Source organism: Peromyscus maniculatus, chromosome 18 (assembly GCF_049852395.1).
Source record: "Peromyscus maniculatus bairdii isolate BWxNUB_F1_BW_parent chromosome 18, HU_Pman_BW_mat_3.1, whole genome shotgun sequence".
NCBI classification, from domain to species: Eukaryota; Metazoa; Chordata; class Mammalia; order Rodentia; family Cricetidae; genus Peromyscus; species Peromyscus maniculatus.
Window position 1 is genome coordinate 47,714,602 of NC_134869.1, and position 12,755 is coordinate 47,727,356.

Below are 12,755 nucleotides of genomic sequence, written 5' to 3' on the forward strand. Positions count from 1 at the left end.
GTTGAAACCTGTAAAGAGTGACGCAAATGGGCAGGGAAAGGGGTGCCATTTTCACAAATTGACTGCGCACCCACACCCCTCAAATCCTGCCACACTCTCTGGACCCCCAAGACAGGTGACCGGAAGAATGATGGATGCGATGTTGTTCAAAGTTGTCACGGCTACAAGATCCCAAAGCGCTGAGTGGAGCAGACGGACTGCCCCAGACGACACAAAGCCAAGCCCACGAGGCCACAGATGCCTCCTCCCATTCCAGGGATGGACCTGTGCCTACCTTCTTGCCTTCTCCATAAATGAGGGGAAACTTCAAGTCTTCATCCTCGATGGTTTTGTATGCCCTGGAGGAGGAACAAACCACATTGTAAAACAGGTTTGCACTCAATTAATGACCTCCGCCCTGAGAGGGGCTGCTAGGAGCCTCATGTTCCTAGGGATCCCATTCCTTGTACCACACTGTCCGCCTCTTTGTTTACACAGCCATTCTCTATTCTCCAGACAGAAGGGTGTGTGTGTGTGTGTGTGTGTGTGTGTGTTGTGTGTGCACGTGCGCACACGTGTACACCTTGACAAGCCAGGAAATACCAAGTCTTCGTATTCTTAAAGAGGGAGGAGGTTACTGCGATTAGTGAGAAGGGGAAATGGACCTCTGTTGCTAGTGCCTTGGCGATAACGAAGCGATCCAGGCACTGGACCCTGCTTGCAGCCCGCAGCTGTGATCAACAGCAGTGCTCAGGGGGTAAATGGAGTGTGCACACCCTCCAAGAACCAGTTCTCACCTTCGGGGGATGTTTACATCAGACATCTCGCATCGGGATGATTGGGGGTGGACGGCACAGCGCCCGCCCGTGTGACCTCTGGATGACAGTCAAGGTGGGTAGAAAATTGTTTCACAATAGCTTTCAGAGGGGCCATTCGCCACACAGAAAACTGCTTGATACGTCACTGGTCTGCGGCAGACGGAGATGTCTAGATGTCACTGCTAGTGAATGAAGCCCTGTGTCCTAGATCTACCCTTAAGCAAGTTAAAAAAAAAAAAAAAAAAAAAAAAACAAGCTGGCACCTTAGCCAGCTGGCTATCTATGTCCTTTGGCCAAAGCAGATCTACCTTTCTGCCTCATTTTCCTCCTCTGCAAAGTGAGGACAGAGCACAAGACACAAAAGGCTCATCACAGAGCCTCTGCTCATTAAGGACCCAATTAAGGGCAGCTATTAGTAGACTTTAGCAGGTAATTAATTTTTCGTGTAACACTTCCCCTTTCTGCAAAATGGTGGTGGTGGTGGTGGTGTCGGTGGCGGGGGAGATATTACTAGTTATTCACCACCCCAGAATGAATGTGTGCTGGGGTCCTCAGGACTTCATTAATCAACCAAGGTCATACAGTTATTAGGAAGAGTCAGTACAGGCAGGGTAGGGTAGGTTTAGAATGTATGGAGAAAACCCATTTTTTAAATGGCCTCTCAGACCTATACTTTCGGCAGCTAGAGAGTGAAGGAGAATCAAACTTACGGACTCTGTTGATATACAGAAGCATGCAACCCAAATGAAAAGGCACTGAGAACAAAGTATGACGGCGTGCGATAAAGATGACACACTGAACCTCATAACCTGGAAATTCAAAGTTTTTACCGAGTGTGCACCCTCACCAAGGCGAAAGCAAGCATGCCCGGTTGTCCAGAGAACTATCTGGACATGCCGTTCTTTCCCTGGGTTAGAGAATCGGTGAGCTTGTGCCATCAAATCCACCTGGGTTCAAGTTCAGCACCAAGTAAGTGGGCGTGTCCTCTGGTCCTCAGTAGCCACATCAATCAAACCAGGCGAGTCGACAACGATGTACAGAGCTGAGTATGTGCTCCGCACAGCTATGCTCAGAGTGCAGGAAAGCCGCCGCAGTTCCCGGCAGGTGAGCCCAGAGTAACCCAGAAATTGAATTTTCAAGAAAAAAAACCAACAAAAAAACGAAACCACCACAGCATTTCCTTCCCTTAAACCTATCAAATTAACACAAAGTGGAAATTAGCCACTTGGCTGTTTAATATACTCACACGAACTATTTTAAACACTGCGGTACATAAGCCACTTGGGGGAACAAATAAAGCTATTATTAGCATCCAGCCCCAGCTTAGGGATCAACAGGGTTGAGTGGTTCTCAACATCGGCTGTATAATGAACCACCTGCCAAGGCTTTCAAGCATCGTGAGCCCCAGGCCACATCCCGGAGCAGACTCTCCGGAAAGGGACCTGGGCGTCAGGTATTTTGTTTTCTGAAAGCTTCCCTGGAAATGCTAACGCTAACGTACAGCCCTATTTGACTCTGTTGTAGACCGGGCTCCGGCGAGCTTGCCTTGGAGGTGAATTAAGCGGTGAGGCCCTCAACATTTGACTATGGAGAGGAGGGGAAGGAAATGGGGCTGAGAAAGGCTCTCCAGTGAGCATGAGCCGGCGTTCAAGATGCTGTGTGGGCGAGAAGAGTCTCAGACAGGGAGGCGGTGTGGTAAGAGTCAGGCACAGGGGAACGGCCGGCCTTGGGATCCTAGTCCAAGGAGTTTGGAATTAGGAAGGAGACAGACGGCAGCAGATCTAGAATTAAAGACGGGAAAGACTCCCTAGAGACTGGCTATGAGATTCACCTGCCTTGGGAAGGCGGAGGGAAAAACTGTTCTCAGATCATCAAATCCTCTCAGGACACAGGACACCAGGACCACAAAATCCATGTCACACAGCTCAGAAAGACAGACCCACCACACTGCCTTTGGAGTTGCCACCCTGGCACCATGGCAACTGAAAAAATTCAACGTTATATTTAAGCTTATTAATTTATCCTTAGAACCAGAAAATTAAGGCAGAAACAAGGACCAGGTGGGTAGCTCAGTCCTTAGGCGGCTTGCAGGAAGCCCCAAGCACAGCTGGGAGGCGGGAGAGGGCAGATCTTAAGTTCAAAGGCACAGGGAGGTCATCCTTGGACGTACAGTGTATTCCCAGGCCGCCTCGGCTACAGGAGACCCCATTTCAAGATGAATTAAAACCAGAAATGAACAACCTTGGGAAAAGAAAGATACTCTGTTCCCACTGGTGTTGGCTTTCAATAAAACGTGAACCCTTTCCTCCTCTTCAGCGACACACAAGCATACTCATTGTACTGCGGGAACGTACAACACGTTCTCCCACTCACTCTTGCCGGGGATCAAGTACAGTTCACTATATAAGTGGGCTTCCACGCGCCTAGGAATAACAACTCGAAATCCTCGGTACCCTGGGTGTTGCTTACCACGAAAGCTCGTGCTCCTCAGGAAGGAGGCCCCGGGGTGCATCTCAGTTGCAAAAACCAAACAATAACCAAAAAAACCCCCTCAAGAATCAAAAGTTGGCAGCCAGATGAGAGTCTGTATAGATTTAGGGCTAAGAATAATTCAGGCAGGTATAATTTATTGGGGCAGACACTGGGCTTGGGTAGTTATGTAGAGTTTCTAGAATCAGTCAGGAGAGCCCATCTTACTGATGGGGAAACAGGGTCAGGGAATGAAGTTACTTTCCCAAGATCACACATTAAGTGGATGGCTCTCAACCATTTGGAGGAAGCACTCCAAAGATGTAGGCTAGCGGGCTAACCTCTGGGGATGTTTCCTTCTGGCCAACAAGCCTGGAATGAGACCACTCTGAGTGGGTAGCCAGCAAATATTTGATGAGGAAAAGAGAATTTTTGGCAAGTGGGGACAGAATACTTTCTAAGTGGCAAGAGAGCAAAGCCATGGCCTGGCAGCTGATGAAATCTACAGGAAGGAAGTGGGATAAATAACGGAAGTGACTGGCTGGGTCCTCACACCTGTGTCTGATCCCTGCCCACTTCATCTGTGGCCACAGAAGCAGCTTATCTCCATCCTTCAGAGGACAGAGATCCTCCGACCTCCGGGGCAGTGAAAGGCCTCCTCCTGGTCCTGCCCACTTGCTCTGTGGCCACAGAGGCAGCTTATCTCCATCCTTCAGAGGACAGAGATCCTCCGACCTCCAGGGCAGTGAAAGGCCTCCTCCTGGTCCTGCCCACTTGCTCTGTGGCCACAGAGGCAGCTTATCTCCATCCTTCAGAGGACAGAGATCCTCCGACCTCCGGGGCAGTGAAAGGTCTCCTCCTGGTCCTGCCCACTTGCAAGACCCTGTCTTGTGTTACCCTTCATCATCCTCGTTCAGACTAGAGCATTCATGCTTCCGGCCTGTCCACAGCTCCCCTCTTCTTCACCGAGGGGAGGGGAGGAGGGGAGAGGAGAGGAGAGGACACCGAGCCAAGGTTGTCTGATGTTATAACCAAGAATGGATGGCCATAAGACCAGTCCTTTCTTCTAGATTCTAAGATTTGGAAAATTCTGTTAAATGAATAGAGAAAATTCAAAACCAGATCACTCACCAGCTTTATAATAATATAACCGATCAGGGATTTTAGTCCAGCAATCACTTGTTCAAAGACAGCAAACTTAAAAAGCATATGGAAGACTCTTAGATCACGCTTACATGGGGTCAACTCCTTTATGAATATTTATGAGAGGAGAATGAATACAAGGCTTATAAAGGGGTTACTACATTCTTGGCTTTTCCTACCCTCAGATAAACTTTTTTTTTTTTTTTTTTTTTAAGTAATAGTTTCAGGCCAGGCATGGTGGCAAACACCCTTAATCCCAGCAATCTGGAAGCAGGGGGCAGACAGAGCTCTGTAAATTCAAGGCCAGCCTGGTATACAGATTGAGTTCAGAGCTACATGGAGAGATGCTGTCTTAGAAACAAACAACGTTTCTGTCTGAGAACTCTAAAGACATCTCAGTGTCCTCTTCCTTAATTCTTTCAACTATGTTTCCTAGGACCTTGGGGACCATCCATCACCACTTACGCCACCATTTACTCAACACATTTATTAATCAAACATCACAGCCTGTGACAGGGGCCTCTGTGGGTTTTCTGGTCTGCCAGTGTCCGCAAGACTGCCACTTATCTTAAGTGAAAGCTCTTGAGATGTGGTCTAATTAAGAATGAAATTATTCTTTTGATTCCTACCTTGTTCTTGAAAGATCAAGGAAACATATTCGCACTATCTATATCGCCAGGGCATGAGGGGCTTCATGATCACAGATTGAGACTGTGAGTGAAAATAAACAACCACCACCACCAACAACCCCCAGCCCACAACCAAACAAAACAGACCCCCGTCCACAAGAAAAAGATCTAAAAAGGTTTCCTTGGCCAAGTCTCACCTAGTTTATCGGGGCACACAGACTAGTTTACTTTGAATAAAGGACTCTTATCACCTTTATTAACTTTACCTTGTTAGCGTCAGTCTATTGTTCTCACCCACTCAGAAATTTTGTTTTCATTTCTGTTTTCAGACAGGGTCTCACTACGTAACCCTGGCTGTCCTAGAACTTGCTATGTAGGCCAGGCTGGCCTCAAACTCACAGAGATCCACCTGCCTCTGTCTCCAGAGTGCTGGGATTAAAGACATGTGCTACCACACCTGGCTCAATTTTTTTTTTTTAATTATTATTTTTGTATTTTATGTATATGAGTATTCTGTCTGCATGAATGACTGCATGACAGAAAAGGGCATTGGATCCCATTAGAGAAGGCTGTAAGTTGTGAGCCGCCATGTGGTTGCTGGGAATGGAACTCAGGTTCTCTGGAAGAGCAGCCTGCAGTGATCTTAACCACTGAGCCATCTCTCCAGCCTCTCAACTTCCTTTTTAATGCAAACAACAGACGGGTAGGCAGCTGAAGGGAATCTGGTCTGTCGCGAAGATACTGGAGGTGGGTCTCCAAGCAGAGAGCGGACAACGAGACATTAATGTTCACACTACTCAGAGCTACAATGGAGTAAGCAGTGGTGGAGAAAGCATTCATCTAGGCCAATGTGGTCCTCGAGGCATGGGAGTCGCTGAGACAGCTCTCAGGCTGTGTAGAAAGAAGTTCAAGTGGACTCTCTCTGTCCAAAAGGCTAAGAGAAGGAAGGATCAGGTTCCTTACAAGGGCAAAATCCATGCATGTGCCCCAGTTCAGTGATCTACCAGCCGGAGAGCCTACCCCACAAGGAAAGATTGTGAACAGAGACTAACTTCTTCTCAGGCACTGTCTGATTCTGTCTCCTGCTGCTGTTGCTCGCCTAGTTCCTCATACTCCGGAGGCAGGAGAGGTCCTTGCTGTTCCCACCTCAGCCCCACTCTTTTAGACAGAGTTTCCACCCCTGTTCTAATTCAGCTCCCCATCTGTCTCCACCCCTTTGTCTCTCAGGACCCTGTCCCACCCTGACATGAGCCTAGGTTCAGCTTGCTTTCCTGGTCCTATTCCTGATGGATTCTCAGTAATTCCACAGATTTTTGATGGGGCTTTGGGAATCTCGGTTTTACTTCTGGCCTTTCCTGATGATCATCCTTCTCTGCTCCCCATGAGCGAGTGAGTAAGCACCCTTGTAGCATGAATCTTAACAGGTCTTTTTTTTTTTTTTTTCTTTTTTTTTTTTTTTTTTTTTTGGTTTTTCGAGACAGGGTTTCTCTGTGTAGCTTTGCGCCTTTCCTGGAACTCACTTGGTAGCCCAGGCTGGCCTCGAACTCACAAAGATCCGCCTGCCTCTGCCTCCCGAGTGCTGGGATTAAAGGCGTGCGCCACCACCGCCCGGCAACAGGTCTTAATAAAACAAACCCAGAGCAAAGTATTGAGGTGAACACTGGAAGATCAGAGAGACAGAACAGGCCACAGCCACCTCATCTTGCCATTTCCTCAGCTGATCCTGTTTCCTCAAGCTGGAAGCCTCTCAGTTCTCATCCAGAGTGAATCTCAGCTGAACTGCTGCTCAAAAGCCTAAAAGCTTAACCAGCTCTAGTTCCTGGTTCTCACGCCTTATATACCTTTCTGCTTCCTGCCATCACTTCCTGGGATTAAAGGCCTGAGTCACCATGCTTGGCTGTTTCCAGTGTTGCCTTGAAGTCACAGAGATCCAGGCAGATCTCTGCCTCTGGAATAGTAGGATGAAAGGCATGTGCTACCACTGCCTAACCTCTATGTTTACTATCGTGGCTGTTCTGTTCTCTGACCCCAGATAAGTTGACAATATTTTGGGGAACACAATACCACCACACACCCTGCTCCAGCACATTACCCCTCCTCCCTCCCCAGGACGCCACTCATCTCCGAGACTCACTCCCGGACCATCCCCTTCTCTTACACTCTCCTTTTCTTGGCTCTTCGGCAGCTTCCTTCTGTGGCCCCACACTTGGAACCACTCTCTGGCTCTGGTTCTTCCTAATGTGATTCTACTGGTGACAAATACTTGAGACATCTCTTGCCAGCAGCCTCGAACTCCTCACCCTCCCAAATCTGAGCAGAACAAGGATTGAATGTTCTTTTTTTTTTTTTTTTTTTTTTCCGAGACAGGGTTTCTCTGTGTAGCTTTTGCGCCTTTCCTGGAACTCACTCTGTAGCCCAGGCTGGTCTCGAACTCACAGAGATCCACCTGCCTCTGCCTCCCGAGTGCTGGGATTAAAGGCGTGCGCCACCAACGCCCAGCTTCAGCTGTTTTTAGATCCATCAGTGTAAGGATTCCATCAGATCTTGTCACACTGCCCTCTCACACCCTCCAATGGCTTCCCATTACACCACAAAGGACTCAAGCAGCCTTTTGAAAATCGCTCCCCTTCCTCCAACCCCCTGACCTTATTATTTTTCTTCCACAGAGCAGCACTGACCATTGCCTAACAGCGTTGTTCTTTCTTACTCCATGGGACATTACAGATCGGAAATATTCTCTCCAGGTTTAGTTTTGAGACTGTGAAGGGTCTAGAATGTGGGACCTTGGCTAGGAGACGTAGGTCAAGAGGGGTTGGCCTTTGCAAACCCCTAGTTCTGGCTGTTTCCTGCTTCCTCGCTAGCTACCACCTGCTCCTGCAATGACCTGGGCCGCTTTGTACCCTGCCCTCTGGGCTCGGATGGACCGCAACCATCTTGAAATCAAGTCCTCTCCCCTTTTAGGTTGTTCTGTGTCATAGTCAGTCACAGCAAAGTGCAGAAGTCACAAATGCACTATGCTTTCTTTCCTACTGGTCTCCCACATTTCACGAGTTCTGTGAGAGCGGACATTCTTGGCTAGGTAACTGGAATGTTCCTGGTACCTGTAACACATTACGGGCGCCTAAAAAAATTATTGATCAAATAAGCAAATTGATGCATTCTACCTTCCCCAGTAGAGGCTTAGCATACCTTCCTGCTCTAGTCTCCTCTTCAGAACAGAAGCCAAGAACTTCCTTGTATGCAAAGGAAGTTCACAGTTCACAGTCTCATGAGTTCATGGTCTCAGGGGCGCGGGCCTCACCCATCTTCCTGAGCTCTGAGCACTTGAACTCAAGAGATCTCCATGTAGTCACAGAGATCCTTCTATCTGTTATTGGGTGAGCGATTGCTATAGACCGCCTTCACCAAGAGCACATCTGACCGACCCCTGGGTCAGTTTTGTAATTTTCATCAGAAAAAGCTTTGCTCATAAGATTTAGCCTGGCTGGGTGGCCTGTAATAAATCTCTCAGCATTGCTCCAGGCTCCCCCCGCCTGCCCGCCCCACTCCCACTCACCTTCATATAACCCATCTATGAACACCCTCCTGATCGGGCACTGGTGCCCCGGGATGCTCTGTTCCTTTCTGCTATGCGTTTGGTTGTTCCTCTAACAACGTGAGACCCTCCTTCCTCTTCCTGGGCTGCCCCACCCCTAGATCTCCCTCTAATCCTCTAAGGAAATGCCTTCTCTGGCCACTCAAAAGCACGGCGCATGCTTCCCGCTGCTCACTGCCCCATGCCGCCCTTAGCGGCCTGCGCTTAGCGCCCGGCGAATCAGTTTGCATGCGTTCCACCTCTGTTCTGAACGCGAGTTCTCTGAGGACGCGGGATTCTTTCTTCGGCTCTGACTTCTCCTCACACTGACAGCTGTGCAGGCTGCCACACACACGGTGCACAGAACCCAGATGCACGCTAACGGTCCGAGCGAATGAACGAAGGCTGCTCCTCCCTCCACCTGCAGCTAGTGAGTGTCCCTCTAAAATGATAGACCATCAGCTTAGCGTTTCCGTTCACCTTGCCTTCAGCAGACTTTCCTCTGGCTGAAAATCAGAGCTAAGCTGTTGACTAGTAGTGCTCTTGATATTAAAAATTCTAGGTTCCCAGCCAGGCGGTGGTGGCGGCGCACGCCTTTAACCCCAGCACTTGGGAGGCAGAGACAGGAGGATCTCTGTGAGTTCGAGGCCAGCCTGGGCTACAGAGCGAGTTCCAGGAAAGGCACCAAAGCTACACAGAGAAACCCTGTGTCGAAAAACAAAACAACAACAAAAAAAATTCTACGCTTTCTTTCATTACCTATACATATTAATTAGATAGTTGGAAAGTAGTTAAAACATTTATGGCTCTCCAAACGATTATTTTCTATAAGTAATTCTTAAACATCCTTTGGGACGGCCATTTTTAAAAGTCACAGTTCTGTACGCTGTGTGCATATTAACCTCAATGTATATTAATTTACATACGTAAGCTTCGATAGTAACACAGTTTAAAGGTCTGCTTCCCACTTGAGGAAGCATCTTAAGACCTGCACTGTGATGTCTAGCCGCAGTCCAGCCTACTTTGGGGGCTGAGGGAAGAAAATGGCTTTCTCAAGGACTTTCAGAGAAGTGAAATGATAAGAAGCAAGAGAAGGAGGGAGGAGAAGGGGGAGGGGGAGGAGGGGAAAGACGGTAAAAAAAAAAAAAAGGAGAATGAAGCTCTTCTTAGTCTCTGGGGGAGTCCTTTGTGCCCAGCCAGAGGACCCGCTCCCCTGGGGGATGCATGTCTGTGTGGGTGCATAGGTGTGTGCAGACCAGAGGCCATCCTAAAGTGTCGCTCCTCAAGGGTTAACCATTTTGTTTTCTGAGACATGGTCTCTCACCTGAAGCTCACCAATGAGTCTAGGCTGGCTAGCCAACCTGTCCCAGGGCACCTATCTCTGCCTCCTTGGCCCCTGGGATTAAAATGGAGGATCTATTTGAATTTGGGTCTTCATGCTTACATAGCACAAACTTTACTCACTGAACTACTTCCCCGGTCCCCTACTATGATTTTTTGTTTTGTTCTTTTTTTGTTTGTTTGTTTTTGTTTTTCGAGACAGGGTTTCCCTGTGTAGTTTTGGTGCCTGTCCTGGTACTCACTCTGTAGACCAGGCTGGCCTCGAACTCACAGAGATCCGCCTGACTCTGCCTCCCAAGTGCTGGGATTAAAGGCGTGCGTCACGGCCGCCCGGTCTACTGTGATTTCTTAACTGGAGTCCAGAGTTCACACTTGGACATCATGCACATAGAGCACTTCTCACAGTCCCCCTTTTCTAAGTCACGACCCCTCACTAGAAAAGAAGGGGCAGAAAAACTGCTCATGCGCCCTTAAACTGATTTCCTTAGCAAGACTTCGAAGTCATTTAAAAAGAATATGATCCCTTCTGGGAGAAGTGGAGGACTGTGTTTCCCTGTGGGGACGACAGACTCTGGACAGCCATCTTGTGATCTCCAGTGACACACAGCAGTGAGTCACATTCTTCCACTAACCTCTTGACGCCGCCTTGGACGTCTCTCTTCCCCCAGGACTGCTCTTCCTGGATCTTCTCCCCTTCTGGCAGAGTCCACTGTGGTGAGCTACAGCGAACCAGGCTCAGCGTCAGTGGCTTGGAAGGAAAACTGCAGTCCTCACGTGTGCCGGCTGTGTGAACCGGGGAAAAGTCCCTGCAAAATGCCTGAACTAGCTTCTTCAACTAGATACTTGGGAGGATCCTTGCAAGGACTAAATGCAAATACGCCCTTTATGAAGGCTAATCGACCTGCTAAGGAAGCATGGGCTAGGACTGTTAAGGTCCCGGGAACCTCATTCTTTCCTCCGTATAGATGTGGAGTTAAAGAGCTGGCCACCGGAGGCAGATGCAGCACATGCCCATAGGGCCCCCCATCTTGCTAAGCAACAGATCCGCCCTGACTGAAGCCCCCTCTGTCAATCAATGATATAGAAGCCTGCGCGCACCTTTATCCCAACAAGCCCCAGGCCTCAGCAGGATGCCTGAGCTCTACCCAGGAATCTACAGGGAGAATTGCTGGGTTAGTTTCCCTTTTAGGTGGAAGCCCACCGGCTGCCTCTCCAGGAGGGAGGAGAAAGCCACACGTGGCCTCTTTTCTTCAGAACGCGGAGGAGTCCTAGCCTTGGCACAGTCTCTCTTCTCCAGGCTGAGCGCGCGTACTTGGGTGGAGGCATGGTGGGAAGAAGCATCCTGCCCTCGGGTTCCCACCGCTGCCTGCCTAGAACAAAGTCTCAACAGCTGCTCACGTCCCACGAGGCCCAGGAGGAAACCCCACACAGGCTTGAAGCCCAAATGCCCGCAGTGGCTCTCGGAGCTTGGCAGTGCCCCAATTAAGCAATACTGGAATCTGTCACGGCTCTCCCCTGACTGCCCCCCCCAGCCCCCACTCTTTTTAGGCCTTCCCGGAAAAAGCCATGCGGGACTGGCAGCCACCTCATGCTTCTTCTTCTTCTTCTTTTTTTTTTTTTTCCCCTGCCAGCCATCTGTATTTCCAAAGGCATCCAGCCCAGAGCCTGACCACAGAGTCTCGGAAATGGAGGCTGCTTCCTGCTCCTGGTGTGGTTGGTGCTAGCAGGCAGCCAGTTCACCCCCTCATTGCTGGCTGAGTGTGTGTGTGTGTGTGTGTGTGTGTGTGTGTGTGTGTGTGTGTGTGTGTATAGGAACATATGCATGCACACACACACACATGCATGCACACACACACACACACACACACACACACACTCCTCCTTTATAGTCACAGCCTGGCTTCAAGGTGTTACAGAAAATCCTCAGACGTATCTTAAACTTGCAAGTGGGTGGGAACTTGGCCTGCTGGAAAGATGGAGCCAGACAGTCGGGGATACTGAGTCTGAGGCAAGCTTTAACATGGGGAGGCTCTTATCAGAGCTATGGAGGATGGGTCCCCAGGGAGAGTCTGAGGGGACTCAGGAATGCCTGGTATTTGCAAGGTAGTTTGGAGTCTAGCCTTTATGTTCTGGCCTGGTTCAATTTTCTGCCATAGGGTCAGTACTACCTGGCAGGACTGAGTTACTGCCATATGTAAGTAAGCTGTGCATGTGTGAGAATGCATGCATGCATGTGATTGTCTGACTGGCTGGCTTCCTACATCCATGTGCCCACAGCAATTTTCAAGAGCTATTCAGTTATATGACCCCTGGTGAGGTCAATCTGAGGCTCTCTAAATGAGTCTACTCTTCTCTAATTTTGGTCCCTGGAGTGTCATTTACATTGGCCAACGCCTGTAAGCGTTAAGCCATTATTACGTAGCTGACGCATCTCTGTTGGACCCAGGAGCAAACACCAAGTTTGAGCCGTCTGAAAATAATTCGTATTCGGTGAGAGACCGAAGAGGGCTGACAACCGCGTCGTCTACGCACACCGAGGTTCAGAGTGCGGAAGTAAACAACTTCCCCATCTCAGCCACATAAAAGGGAGGGGGGCGTCCTGCTCTCTCTAGGGAAGCACCCCCTAATGGGGTTGAAGGTCTGGTCCTAGAGAGGAAAGCTCCCCGGTGACAGAACTGACCCACCATCCCCGGGAACACTCCTGTTGCTTCTCTTTCGCCCATCAGCATGTTTGAACTGGACCATACCTGGAGTTCGGGGATTGGTAATAATACCTTTTCGGGCCTATGTACAACAGGAAGA

The 12,755-nt window shown here is 49.2% G+C and overlaps 1 protein-coding gene across 2 annotated transcripts in view; it reads right to left on the bottom strand.

Annotated features, from left to right (window-relative positions):
* The window catches only part of Ppm1h (protein phosphatase, Mg2+/Mn2+ dependent 1H), a 269,105-nt gene that overhangs the window by 41,965 nt on the left and 214,385 nt on the right, over positions 1-12,755 (bottom strand). For both annotated transcript variants that reach the window (XM_076554165.1, XM_042263421.2), the window contains exon 7: positions 275-338. In XM_076554165.1, the coding sequence (XP_076410280.1) occupies positions 275-338 (64 nt within the window). The remainder of the gene's footprint in view (positions 1-274; positions 339-12,755) is intronic.